The following is a 14,274-nucleotide window of genomic DNA, read 5'->3' as shown; positions in this document are numbered from 1 at the left end:
GCAACAGAGGTATTTCATAATCTTTAATCAGTAACACCCACAACACGTATACAATGTTTCCTGAAGGCAGAGAATATTGAAAAGAGAATTATTTTATTTATCCCATTACAATCATTAGATCTCCTTTTCTTATTATTCTTAAACCACCAATACTCACGAACGCCCGACATCACTTTCATTTTCTTTTTCCTCGGCGTCTCAGTTGTCTGGCGTTGATTTAAAAAAGATGGAAACTATAGAGCCACACACAAAATCTCTTTGAATAGAAATATCGGACCATGAGGGAGAGATCTGGTGGTGTGGGTAATGATCAATGACTGTGGAGTGTTCTACCCCAATCAAAGGTAACTATTCACTTAACCTTGACAGAAAAGCTCCTACCCCTTTCACCATACCCCAGTCAAAGGCAACTCTTCACTTTACCCTGAAAAAAAGCTCCTCCCCAATCCCTATAAAATGCATATCACTGGCCCGTCCACACACAAGGCCACGCCCCCTCTCTAACTCACGCTGCATGTGATTGGTGGACGCTGGGAAAGGTTAGCTCCTCTTAGTGAAAACTGGGCTGATGTGGGCGTGGGCTAAGTGCCGAGTTAACGTGAACAGAGCAAACACACCACACCGTTATGAACTCCCAGTAAAGTAATGTCAGATTTTGTAAGCGTCGTATTAGTAGTATTTGTTTAAGTTATGAGGCTAGTTTGGCTTTTTTAATTCCACTTTAGGGATGAGATTAGTTAGAAGTGTTGGGTTACCACAAAGTAAGTTGACGTAATACAAACTCAATCGTAAGAAGTTATATAAGAACTCAACAAAACCAACTAACTACGCCTTCAAAAGCGGGTCCTCAAAAGACTAATCAGCCTCACTATTGTTATTGAAGACTTATACGGCGTTTGAGGCATGAGGCGTTAAAGATAAGCCGCTCTTCCACCACCTCTTACGTAACACAAACTCAGTCGTAAGAAATCATACTAAAAAACTCAACAACACCAACTATCTAGCCTTCTCAAAAGACTATTCAGCCCACACTATTGTTTTGTTTGAGGCATGAGGCGTTAAAGATAAGCCGCTCTTCCACCACCTCTTACGTAACACAAACTCAGTCGTAAGAAATCATACTAAAAACTCAACAACACCAACTATCTAGCCTTCAAAAAACGGGTCCTCAAAAGACTATTCAGCCACACTATTGTTATTAAAGACTAATCGACGTTTGAAGCATCAGGACGTTAAAATTGTTAGGTTGTGGCTCCGTTTTCTTTTATCCTTTCAATTATTTTTTATCCTGTAGCTTGTTTCTTACGTATAGGTTCTTATGGTTTTATTTCATTCTATTTAAGTGCTTGATCCGTCTCTTTACCTCGAGAAATAAAAAGAGTTGACAGCTACCATTATTTTCTCTCTTTCCCATCTATCTAGCTTTGTTTTAGGCTACTCTCAATCCATTTCTCTGTTCTACCTTATTTGGAAACATATAATAGGTTCATGTCATCTAATCTTACCTATTCATATTTTTTCCCTTTTTTTTTACTTCTTATTTTCTTTCCCACTTTTCATCATCACTACCCAAGATTCTACCTCCGCGTTTAGCAGTTGATGGTGAAAAGGGAGACGGTGAAAGATAGCTAAGAGGAAGGTTTAGCAGAGGAGGAGGCGAAGGAGGAGGAGGAGGAGGAGGAGGAGGAGGCATCGTTACCCAAGATTGTACCTCCACGTTTAGTAATTGATAGTGAAAATAGGGATGCCACGATATCGCACTCACCAAACTAGATTTTCCCATTTCTAACGCATAATGACTGTACAAAACACTCTATAATTAACACTATTAGCAATAAATATAAATAGATATCGTTAGTTTTTGGGGTGGGACATTTTTTAGCTTGAAATTATGAAAAATGAGAAGCTGAGTACGACAATCCGGCAACACTGGTGAAAAAGTAAGAAGTGGAGGATAGCTAAGAGGAGGGTTGGGCAGAGGAGGAGGAGGAGGAGGAGGAGGAAGAGGAGTCAGTAGTGGTGGTGGTGGTGGTGGGCGGGGCGGTGACGGGGGCGTGGTCAGCAGGTATCAGGTAACTGTGTGGGGATGAAAAAAAGGGAAAATAAGTTAAGCTTCAACACGAATTAGAAGAAAAAGAAATGAACAAAAGAGTGATGACAAGTGCAATTTCTACTCTTATATTTTTTTCTCACAGGAATGGAAACAACTCAAGGGCGCCAAAAAAGAAAAAAAATAAGAGAATAGAAAAGAAAAAAACACCTCCTCCTCCTCCTCCTCCTATTACTACTACTACTACTACTACTACTACTACTACTACTACTACTACTACTACTACTACTACTATTACTCTTACTATAAATTAATAAAAAAGAACTCACAAAATCCATAAAACAACAACAACAACAACAACAACACAATTATAATCTCCAAACAAACTAATATTAACAAACAAAGTCACAAACAGATACATAAGCATGACACACACACGCACACACACACACACACACACACACACACACACACCCTTGCCCCTCACCTGTATTTAGACGTCGGTGTGCCCACAATGCTAAGCCAGTGCCCGTGGTAATGAAACTGCCAGACCCCGTGCCACCCGGCCTCGGGGTACACGTCGAAGGTTCGGAGACACTGGAGAAAAAATAGACAAGTTGACGTTAGAATTGTTAGGTTGTGGCTCCGTTTTCTTTTATGCTTTCAATTGTTTTTTTTCTCCTGTAGCTTGGTTCTTACGTATACTTTCAACCTTTTTCTCTGTTCTATCTCCCTCCGCACTCGTTTTCTCTTCAGCTAATGTTACCAACCTACCATAACAAATTTCGATCTCTAAACTTCATATTTTCTTCCCAATCTATTTTCTCTCAACTCTCCTTTTTATCCTCAGTCAATATTACCAACACTTCATGGCGTTTCTCCTCCCTCTACTTCCTCTTCTTTTGCCAATATGCTTTCTCTCCTACTCCTTCTCTCCTTAAATATTATCAACACTTCATGATAATTCTCCTTTCTCTACTTTCTCTTCTTTTGCCCAGCTGTTCTCTCTTCTACTCCTCTCCTTCATTAACATTACCGATAGTCATAGTGTTTTTCCTCTTTTCCTTTTTTTTTACAACAAAAGAGACAGCTCAAGGGCACAAAAAAGTAAACAATAATAAAAAAAAAGCCCGCTACTCGCTGCTCCCTAAAAGAATCCAAAGAGGTGGCCGAAAGAGAGGTCAAATTCCTTCTCTCTTTAACAAATATTATCAACACTTCATAATAATTCTCCTTTCTCTTCTTCCTACTTTTTGCCAATCTGTTCTCTCTCCTATTCCTTTTCTCCTTCACTAACATTACCGATACGTCATGTTTTTCCTCTCTTCCTCCTCCTTCTCTCCTTAACAAATACTATCAACACTTCATAATAATTCTCCTTTCTCTTCTTCCTACTCTTTTGCCCACCTGTTCTCTCTCCTATTCCTTTTCTCCTTCACTAACATTACCGATACGTCATGTTTTTTCTCTCTTCGTCCTCCTTCTCTCCTTAACAAATACTATCAACACTTTATAATAATTCTCCTTTCTCTTCTTCATACTCTTTTGTCAAACTGTTCCCTCTCCTATTCCTTTACTCCTTCACTAACATTACCGATACGTCATGTTTTTCCTCTCTTCCTCCTCCTTCTCTCCTTAACAAATATAACCAACACTTCATAATAATTCTCCTTTCTCTTCTTCCTACTCTTTTGCCCACCTGTTCTTTCTCCTACTCCTTTTCTCCTTCTCCCATTGACAAACTTAAGCCTATTGAGAGAAGTAGGTTGAGTAAGGTTAGGTTAAGATAGGTTAGGTTGTTAGGCTAGGTTAAGTTAGGTTAGGTTAAAGTTAGGCTGTGTAATGTTAGGCTAGCTAGATTTCCTTTCCTTAGACTTTCCTCCTCCACTAACGTTACCAACACGCCACAAGACTCTTCCTTCCCTTACATTCATCACGTAGTTCATGTTGGTCTCGTCACTTCGGCTCCCGTTGTAAGAGACGAAGATCTTCAGCGGGTTCTGCAATGATGATGACGATGATGACGATGGTGAAAGTAATAATGACTTTGACAAATTTTTTTTTTAACAGCAATGGAGACAGTTCAAAGACACACACACAAAAAATAAAGCAATAATGAAAAAAAGCCCGCTACTTACTGCTCCTAAAGATTACAGAGTGGTCAAAAAAGAGATCAATAACAATGAAAATAATGATAGCAACGGGGAAATCATGTTATTGTGCGATTAAAACGAAAGAAAGGCAAAATACATGAATTAAAAGAGATGTATGAGAGTATAATGACGATGATGATAATAATAGTAATAATAACAATGATAATAATGATGATAAAGGAGAAAATCATGGTATTGTACGATTAAAGCGAGAGAATGAGGAAAAAATATGGAGGGAAACGAGAGAGAGAGAGAGAGAGAGAGAGAGAGAGAGAGAGAGAGAGAGAGAGAGAGAGAGAGAGAGAGAGAGAGACAAAAAAAGGAAGTAAAGAAAATGGGAGTGAAGGGAAAATTGGGTGAAGAAAGAACCATGCAATACGAGAGAGAGAGAGAGAGAGAGAGAGAGAGAGAGAGAGAGAGAGAGAGAGAGAGAGAGAGAGAGAGAGAGAGAAAAAGGAAGTAAAGAAAATGGGAGTGAAGGGAAAATTGGGTGAAGAAAGAACCATGCAATACGAGAGAGAGAGAGAGAGAGAGAGAGAGAGAGAGAGAGAGAGAGAGAGAGACCCGCCTCCTCACCTTGCCGTAGAGAAGGTCGTGTTTGCAGAAGTCGAAGTTGATCGTGTCTGCCTCTTTCAACGTCTTCTCAAGCCGCGCCTCGTAGGGTTCCGCCGCGAGCCTGGAGAGACAGACAGACAAAGACGACGTGAGGTGATGATAAATTAAGGGAAGCAAAACTGACCCTTCCTTTGATGACGATGGTGATAGTGATAACAAAAGGGACAACAATAACAAAGATAACAATGATAGCAACGGGGAAATCATGTTATTGTGATATTAAAAGGAAAGAAAGGCAAAATATATGAATTAAAAGAGATGATAATAATAGTAATAATAACAATGATAGTAATGATGATAATGGGGAAAATCATTTATGTATTTAACCTATTTATAGTCTTACCTACTTAAATAACTTACCTCTTCTACTACTTACAAACATAACTTACGTAACATGACCTTACTTACCTTTTCTGAACATTACTTACTTACGTGTAGGTAATATTGGTTGAGGAGCAAAGACGTGGAGAGAGAGAGAGAGAGAGAGAGAGAGAGAGAGAGAGAGAGAGAGAGAGAGAGAGAGAGAGAGAGAGAGAGAGAGAGAGAGAGAGAGAGAGAGAGAGAGAGAGCCATAAAAAAAGTAAAGCTGAAAGTTGCGCGTGGAAAGAAAGAAAATAAAGAAAAGAAAAAAAGAAAAGAAAAGAAAAGAAAAAAATGTAAAGCTGAAAGTTGCGCGTGGAAAGAAACAAAATAAAGAAAAGGAACCAAAGAAAAGAAACGAAAAGAAAATGAAAAAAAATGTCCCCCCCCCCCTGAAAGCTGAAAGTTGCGTGGAAAGAAAGAAAATAAAGAAAAGGAAAAAAAGAAAAGAAAAGAAAAGAAAATGAAAAATAATGGACCCACCTGAAAGCTGAAAGTTGCGCGTGGAAAGAAAGAAAATAAACAAAAGGAAAAAAAGAAAAGAAAAGAAAAGAAAATGAAAAAAAATGTCCCCCCCCCCCTGAAAGCTGAAAGTTGCGCGTGGAAAGAAAGAAAATAAAGAAAAGAAAAAAAGAAAAGAAAAGAAAAGAAAATGAAAAAAAATGTCCCCCCCTGAAAGCTGAAAGTTGCGCGTGGAAAGAAAGAAAATAAAGAAAAGGAAAAAAGAAAAGAAAAGAAAATGAAAAAAAATGTCCCCCCCTGAAAGCTGAAAGTTGCGCGTGGAAAGAAAGAAAATAAAGGAAAGAAAAAGAAAAGAAAAGAAAAGAAAATGAAAAAATGCCCCCCCTGACAGCTGAAAGTTGCGCGTGGAAAGAAAGAAGAAAAGAAGAAAGAAAAGAAAAAAAGGAAAGAACAGAAAATGAAAAATATGCCCCCCCCACTCCCCCTTCCACTCCACCCCTCATCCACTCACATGAGGACCTCGGACTCCGCCAGGTGGTAGTCGGTGGTGAGGGAGAGGATGTGGTCCCTGAAGTAGTTGTGCTGCACGGAGCCGCGTATCAGCGAGCCGCGGTAGCCCAGGTGACGCGCGCGTGGCACCTCAGGGTAGAGCAGCGCCCCTCCCTCCACCCCCCGCATAGCAACGCGCAGGGATCGGTACCACTCGGAGGTCTGGGGGGAAGGGGGAGGGGGAGGGTTAATCGCAAGAGAGGCATACTTAACCGACTCCTATAGATCTGGACCTTCTCTTTCCAATGGTGTTTTTGGTTTTTAGCTGTGATGAATAGTTTTTGAGATACAGCTGCCCGACTGCGCCTGAGGGGATAGTCGGGTCCGCACCGCGCGTAAGGAAAGGGTTACTAGTGTGTTTAAAGGTCATTACTTACGTCTCATACTTACAAACATAACTAACATGACCCCTTATTTTATTTACCCTCCTTATAATCTTACCTACCTACATAACTTACCACATATACTTACAAACATAACTGACGTACATGACTTATCTTATCCTTTTCTGAACCTTACTTAAATACCTAACTTACATAACTTACCTCTTTTACTTACACACTTAACTTACGTATACATGACCTTACTTATCCTTCTCTGAACTTTACTTAAATACCTAACTTACATAACCTACCTCATATACTTACAAACATAACTTACATACATGACCTTACTTATCCCTTTCTGAACCTTACTTAAAACACCTAACTTACATAACTTACCTCTTCTACTTACACACTTAACTTACGTATACATGACCTTACTTATCCCTTTCTGGGCCTTACTTAAAATACCTAACTTACATAACTTACCTCTTCTACTTACACACTTAACTTACATGACCCCACCCTTAATTATCCTTATTCATTTACTACATAACTTACTTAAAACACTTACACAACTTACATCACCTCTCTACCATACTTACCTTCTACATAACCGTACTTACTTACAAACCACTCCAATCCCTTTAAATGAACTCTGGAAAAAAAAATGTTGTGAGAATATGGGATTTAACTTACATCATCAGAAGTAGGCCAGTTGGAGGCGAGTTGGTGGAGGGCTCGAACTGGGAACAAGAGGGCCAGGGGGTTGAGTTCGGCGGTGCGGTAGACGGTGGTGTGGGAGTTGGCAACGTCCGCATGCCCGTAGTAATTGAAGGAGGAGACGGCGAAGATGCTGGGGTCCCTCTCTAACACTGGCGCCACACTGTATATGTACCTGTGGACGGAGAGGTGAGGTGAGTGAGTGAGGGAGGGGATGAGGGAGGGAGTGAGGGAATGAGGGAAGGAGAGAAGGAGGGAGAGAATGAGAGAAAGAGGAAAGAGGGAGTGAGGAAAGGAGAAAGGGAGGGAAGAGGGAATGAGGGAGGAAGGGAATGAGAGAAGGAGGGAAGAGGGAGGGAGGGAATGAGAGAAGGAGGGAAGAGGAAGGGAGGGAATGAAAAAGGGAGGGAAGAGGAAGGGAGGGAATGAGAGACGTAGGGAAGAGGGAGGAGGAATGAGAGAGGAGGAAGAGGGAGGAGGAAATGAGAAAGGGAGGGAAGAGGAAGGAGGAATGAGAGAAGGAGGGAAGAGGAGGGAGGGAGGAATGAGAAAGGAGGGAAGAGGAAGGAGGAAATGAAAAGGGAGGGAAGAGGAAGGGAGGAAATGAAAAAGGGAGGGAAGAGGGAGGGAGGGAATGAGAAAGGGAGGGAAGAGGAAGGGAGGGAATGAGGGAGGGAGGAAATGAAAAAGGGAGGGAAGAGGGAGGGAGGGAGGAAATGAAAAAGGGAGGGAAGAGGGAGGGAGGGAATGAGAAAGGGAGGGAAGAGGAAGGGAGGGAATGAAAAAGGGAGGGAATGAGGGAGAGAGGGAATGAGAAAAGTAGGGAAGAGGGAGGGAGAAAGGGAAGAAAAATAGAGTAAACAAACAAACAAACAAACAAACAAACAAACACCCCCTCACTTGAAGATATCGACGGCCACCTGCAGGTCGTCCTCCAGCAGCAGCAGGTGGGAGCAGGAGAAGGGGGGCAGGGTGTCTTCAGGTAGGTTCCCCGCAGGTACGCTCTCGGGGGGAAACTTGACACCTGCCACGTCTCTGAATAGGGGGGAAGGGGGGGGAGAGGTATCATTATTATTATTATTATTTTTTTTTACAACAAAGGAGACAGCTCAAGGGCACAGAAAAAGGAAACAATAATAAAAAAAAGCCCGCTACTCGCTGCTCCAAAATCACAATTATCATTATTTTCAACACCATTTATTATTTATTACGCTTTTTTATGCTATTTTATTATGTTACTTATTATTCTATTGATTATTTACTTTACTATTTATAATTTTCTTCACTATTTTCACTCTAATCATCATCATTATCACTATTATCTCTAAGCACCATTTATTTTTTATTACCCTTTTTTTATGTTATTTTATTGTTATTTTTCTATTGATTATTTACTTTACTATTTATAATTTTCTTGGCTATTTTCACTCTTATCATCATCATTATCACTATTATCTCTAAGCACCATTTATTTTTTATTACCCTTTTTTATGTTATTTTGTTATGTCATTTTTCTATTGATTATTTACTTTACTATTTATAATTTTCTTAACTATTTTCACTCTAATCATCATCATTATCACTATTATCTCTAAGCACCATTTATTTTTTATTACTCTTTTTTTATGTTATTTTGTTGTCATTTTTCTATTGATTATTTACTTTACTATTTATAATTTTCTTGGCTATTTTCACTCTAATCATCATTATCATCACTATTATCTCTAAGCACCATTTATTTTTTATTACCCTTTTTTTATGTTATTTTATTGTTATTTTTCTATTGATTTTTGACTTAACTATTTATAATTTTCTTGGCTATTATTGCTATTATTTTTATTACCACCACCATCCATTTTAACGCCAACTATTTACTATTACTATTATCTATTATTCATTTTACTATCTATCATTAATTTATCAACTATTTATCATTTTCTTAACTATTGTATCGTGATTAGGATAAAATTCACCATGTATATGTATATGTTGAAAATTTAGGTTTTCAATGAATAGTTATTGTTATACCTATCGCTAATACCTCCTTGCGTGTTCTTTTCAAGTGAGTGTTGTGTTACAGAGTGTGGATTATAGTTTTGCCGTCACTTGATGCTAAATTGGACTATCAAATTACTTGTACGCAAATTTAGGGATTCTGTAATTAATGGCTCATGAATACTCGGATTGAAGCTTCAGTAGGGTTGGTTACTTGAACTATTTTGTGGCGTCCCAGTCGACGTGGCAGAGATGAAGCATCGCTGGGTCTCAGTGGAGCCCAGCTGGAGGTCTTGAGCAGACGTGTTGAAGGTATGTCCTAAGTTTGTAATTTGTGCAAAGAAATTTTCAATATTTTGTGCGTGTGTCGGCCTTGGGCTTGGATCATCAATAGTATTCATTTGTACGGGTGTTTCTGTTCCTTTCATTATTGGAGAGCGGTGTTAGTGAAACCTATGGCGCGTCCCCGACAAAGTATTACGCAGATTGATTCCAGTGACTAGACTTGTGAACAGTTATTAGGATTATGGTTTTAAGTTTCAGCAGTGTGGAAAGTGGCTGCTGTCCCGCTTCCCTTGTCTCGAGGGAGGACTATAGCAGTTGTTTAGGTCTGTGGGGTGTGGTGTGGTGTGGTGGTGCAAGATTTATCCCTTTGGAGCACTAGGGGAAACGGGCCATTGCGGGGATGTGCCAGCGATGTTATTCGGGTTGTGTGGACAGACAGTGCGGCCATGTTGAGTTTTTATGCTGAATTATGCAAAATTCACATGACTTGCTTTTCTGCCATATATTTATTGTATGTCGTCTATTGTGTTCACCTATTTTGTGGAATTCGTAAATGTTAGTTTCTGGTTTGCTTATTGTAAATGACTGTTAACAGGTTGAATCAGTAAAGGGATCAGACACCGCAGAATTGGTTTATTCAACTGAACCCGAGTAAAGCTAGAACTATCATTACTATTATCATTTTTATTACCATCACCATCCACTTTAACGCCATCTATTTACTGTTGCTATTATCATCCATTATTTATTTTACTATTTATCATTTACTTTAACTATTATTTTCTTTATTATCGCCACTATTATTATTTCCACTACCATCTTCTTTACCACCAGATTTACTATTACTCCACATTTATCCTTCCTTCACTATTTACCTTATTAACTCTATCAATTACTTCACTATCACCATTAACATCCACACCTCTCATTACTACCACGTTATCTTTATTATCCATCATTACCATCGCCACCATCACCATTCCACAAGACACCACCTCCATAGTATTATCACCATTCCACTAGACCTCCACAGTATTGTCAGTCCACCGTTTCCAGATTATCGTACTTAGAGCATAGTATTTACCGGTTAGAACATAGTATTTACCGGTTTCTGACGCCTAACTATTGCCAAGAGACATCAGGATCCAACTCTTTTAACGATAATTATAAATGAGTTTCGTTATTGGGGCCCAGAAGAGTTTTTGGATAGGAAGTCGGGAAATATAAGCGGCTGAGTACGGCAATCAGGCAACGTTGATCAAATATAACTCTACGAATAGATAACTTAAATACTTAATGGCAATACTATATAACCCCACTAACAGATAATAGTAATAAAAATAATACACATAGGAACAAATGTTAAATGTCTTGACTTAAGCAGAAATAAATTACCACCACCACCACCACTCACCTGAACACACGCTGCACCTTGTGTCTGATGTGCTCCTTGGTGGTGTTCCCGAGCGGCGGCGCCTCCACCAGGTACACCCCGAACAGCCTCGCCACGGCCAGCACCTCCCGCTGCCGCCCGTCGCCGTACACAGCCACCTTCTCCCTGTTCAGCCCAGGCGCCTCCCACAAGCTCTTCAACGTCCTGGAAAGAGAAGGTGAGGTTAGGTTAGGTTGTGGAAAGCTGAAGTTTCGGTGGATTGGTTTATAGAGTTTGTTTTAGTCTTCCTATTCAATTAAAGTCTCCCATTAGCTCTTCAGTGCCCTTTGTAAGAGTAGATTATATTAAGTTGGGTTCGGTTGGGTCACAATGTTTAAGTATAGGTTTATTTTAAGGTTTAAGTAATTTGTCTACTGGGTTTGTGAGTTGTCTTCAAACGGGTTTGAGTTGTCTTCAAACGTATAGACACACAAACAAACCCTTCAGCGTCCTGGGAAGAAGAGGTGAGGTTAAGAGGATAGATTGGGTCACAAAATGTTGAAGTTAGTTTAATTTGATTTTAAGCTTTCAGTGTTTAATCTACCGGGTTTATCAATTGTATTCTTCGTAAAACCTTCCTTAAACCTCCCACAAACCCTTCAGCGTCCTTGGAGAGGTGAGGTTAGGTTAGGTTCGGGTATGGAAGGTTAGAATGTCAGGATTAGTCTATCGGTTTATCAAGCTTTATTCATAGTATTCTTCTCACTTTTCAAATCCTTAAGTCGTCCACGAGCCCTTAAGCGTCCTTGGAAAGAGTAGGTTAGGCAAGTCAGATTAATAGCCTCATACATTTAGGCCGATCGGATTCTGGTTCCTGGGTTTCCGTGATCTGAGTTTAGCTCCTTAACCCCATAACAATAACCGGGTCACTATGACTCGGCAGAATAGTGACCTGTTGTGATCTTACTGGGGAGGTGCACTGAGTTAGGTTAGTCTCCCAGTAAGGGCGGCCATTTTGATACTTATTTCTATTTATCATATTTTGCTCACAATTAAGGACCGCTGGTGTTGTCGAAGGGCCCCAAACGATAAGCCCTGGTGGTTTATTTAAATGGAGGTATAGTGTACTTTCATCTTCAGTTTCCTTTCATGCCAATCTATTTCGGATATTGTAGAGATGGTCACTTGTACTATGTCACTTGTACTATCTCTAAAACTATAAATTATCATAAAGTTGGATATATTTTAAAGAAATTGTGTGTATAGGCATGTGCTGAAAACGGCGAAAAATATTGAAAAGGGTGTGTTGTTAAGCAAGCAGGAAGAGTAATTTCGTCGTTCCGCACGTGTCCTTACCTGTACAAGTAGTGTGGTCTGTCCGTGGCCAGGATCACGACGCCCAAGTCCTTGTACAGAGGCGTCCGTGATAGCTCTTTGTGTACCTGCAACAAAGGGAGGAGAGCGGCTGAGTTCATGAAGCTAAGTCGGCCACAAATGAGATCAGTCTTTTTTCACGTTCATGGTGCAGAGAGGTCATAAAACTACCCAGCAACAAAGGAGACGGCGGTTAAGTTCATGAAGCTAAGTAAAGTTCATATTCTCAAACTTTCGGCTCTCACAACTGCAAATTCCAAAGACCACAAAGATCAGTCGTTTGCTTTTCACGTTTATGGCGCAGAAGGTCATAAAACTACCCAGCATCGAAGGAGACCGCGGTTAAGTTCATGAAGCAAAGTCCATTTCATATTCTCAAACGCTTTCGGCTCTCACAACTGCTAATTCCAAAGGCCACAAATAAGACTAGTTTTCTTTTCTCGTTCATGGTGCAGAGAAGTCGTAAAACTATCCAGAATCGAAGGAGATAGTGGCTTCCAAAGGCCACAAATAAGACTAGTTTTCTTTTCTCGTTCATGGTGCAGAGAAGTCGTAAAACTATCCAGAATCGAAGGAGATAGTGGCTAAGTTCATGCAGCCAAGTCAAGTTCATGTTCTCAAACGCTTTCTGCTCTCAACTGCTAATTACAAAGACCACAAACGAAAGTCGGGTTCTTAGGAGTGCTTTTCACCTTCACGGTTCATGAGTCTTCTCAAACTATCACTAGACTCGTGGAAATAGTAACATAATTAACATGGAAAACACTCCTCCACCCGAAATTGACCTCTTTTGGCTATCCTCTTTACTTTTGTCTATTATGGGAGCGGTGAACTGTAGCGGGCTTTCTTTTATGCACTATTTGTTGTCCTTGAGCAGTCTCCTTTGTTGTAAAAAGAAAAAAATCGAAACAAAAGCTTGCACGAAAGTCTTATCCAATATTGGTGTGTAAAGTCCTGAAGTGTGTGAGAATTTGGATCATTACCACACTTGCCCCCCCCCCACACACACGATTACAGTAGTTCATGATGCAATATTGAAGTTTATAATACGCGTTTCCCCACACAAAGCCACACCCAGCCAAACACTCACACATAGTTACAGTGGCTCTTCAGTATAGCTCTTCATTGCCACACACACACACACACACACACACACACACACACACACACACATTATATACTTGACGATTTAGTATTGAAACCAGCGTTGCCAAACTATCGTACTCCTCGTATTACATTGTCATAGTTTCTGACCGACAACTACAGCATAAAAAACACAAAGCATCAATAAATAACCGTTTTAACGCTAACTTTAATGTTCTATCGTTGTTTGTGTGGTTCCGGCAGTCTTCGGGGCTAAAAATGATAAATGCAATGTTCAGAGTACGACAATTTGGCAACGCTGATTCAAACCCACATTACGCCATCCCTCATCCCTCCACGCACAGGTTCCAACACTCATCTACGTCGCGTCATTCACACACCAACGTTGCCAGATTGTCGTACTCAGCCTTATGTTTGCTGATTTCAGATTTCTGACCCAAAACCTGCCTCCTCGACCCCAATAACTACCTTCAAATTGAGCTATCGTTAAAATGATTATTGGTGTTTTTTGGCAATAGCTATGGCTCCGAAACAGATAAATACGAGGCTCTGAGTACGATAGTCTGGCAACGGTGACACACATAGTAGTTCATGATTTAGTATTGGAACCCACATTACTCCTTCCTCCCTTCTCACAAATAGGTTCCAACGCCTCACTCACCTCGTCGCCCGCATGGAAGAACAAATCATGCCAGCTGCTCACGCCACAGTCACAGAGGGCGCCGTATCCTTCGAAGCGCTGGCAGAACACACGGCGGGCCTCGTTCCGTTCGTTCACCGGCCAGTCACACTCTCCTGAAGGCACGGGAGGCGAGGTTGAGGAATGAGAGACGGGGAAATTGGAAAGAATAGAAAGAAGAGAAGAATGAGAGAAATGGGAGATGATGAGGATTTTGATGGTAAGGGAGG

At 40.4% G+C, this 14,274-nt stretch overlaps 1 protein-coding gene and 1 long non-coding RNA gene across 3 annotated transcripts in view; one reads left to right on the top strand and one right to left on the bottom strand.

Annotated features, from left to right (window-relative positions):
• Positions 1-329: 329 nt before the first annotated feature.
• The window catches only part of LOC126981799 (protein O-linked-mannose beta-1,2-N-acetylglucosaminyltransferase 1-like), a 23,755-nt gene continuing 9,810 nt past the window's right edge, over positions 330-14,274 (bottom strand). The window contains exons 8-18 of one of the 2 annotated variants that reach the window (XR_007734142.1): positions 14,027-14,160; positions 12,244-12,329; positions 10,930-11,112; positions 8,136-8,270; positions 7,212-7,410; positions 6,152-6,351; positions 4,780-4,879; positions 3,979-4,050; positions 2,538-2,647; positions 1,085-2,076; positions 330-937 (exon numbers count right to left, since the gene is read on the bottom strand). Coding sequence is in view for 1 of the 2 variants with exons in the window: in XM_050833354.1 (XP_050689311.1) it covers positions 1,959-2,076; positions 2,538-2,647; positions 3,979-4,050; positions 4,780-4,879; positions 6,152-6,351; positions 7,212-7,410; positions 8,136-8,270; positions 10,930-11,112; positions 12,244-12,329; positions 14,027-14,160 (1,337 nt within the window). In the remaining variant the exon portion in view is untranslated. Of the gene's footprint in view, positions 938-1,047; positions 2,077-2,537; positions 2,648-3,978; positions 4,051-4,779; positions 4,880-6,151; positions 6,352-7,211; positions 7,411-8,135; positions 8,271-10,929; positions 11,113-12,243; positions 12,330-14,026; positions 14,161-14,274 lie in introns of those variants that run through there. The other variant, XM_050833354.1, reaches the window with a different exon arrangement.
• Positions 9,496-14,274, top strand: part of LOC126981800 (uncharacterized) — a 5,837-nt gene continuing 1,058 nt past the window's right edge. Inside the window, exons 1-3 of the long non-coding RNA XR_007734143.1 lie at positions 9,496-9,542; positions 10,900-11,125; positions 14,008-14,180. This is a non-coding gene — a long non-coding RNA (uncharacterized LOC126981800). The remainder of the gene's footprint in view (positions 9,543-10,899; positions 11,126-14,007; positions 14,181-14,274) is intronic.

This window comes from Eriocheir sinensis, chromosome 49 (assembly GCF_024679095.1).
Source record: "Eriocheir sinensis breed Jianghai 21 chromosome 49, ASM2467909v1, whole genome shotgun sequence".
Classification (NCBI taxonomy): Eukaryota; Metazoa; Arthropoda; class Malacostraca; order Decapoda; family Varunidae; genus Eriocheir; species Eriocheir sinensis.
Note: the sequence above shows the minus strand (reverse complement) of the source record. Positions and strands in the feature narration are given on the sequence as shown.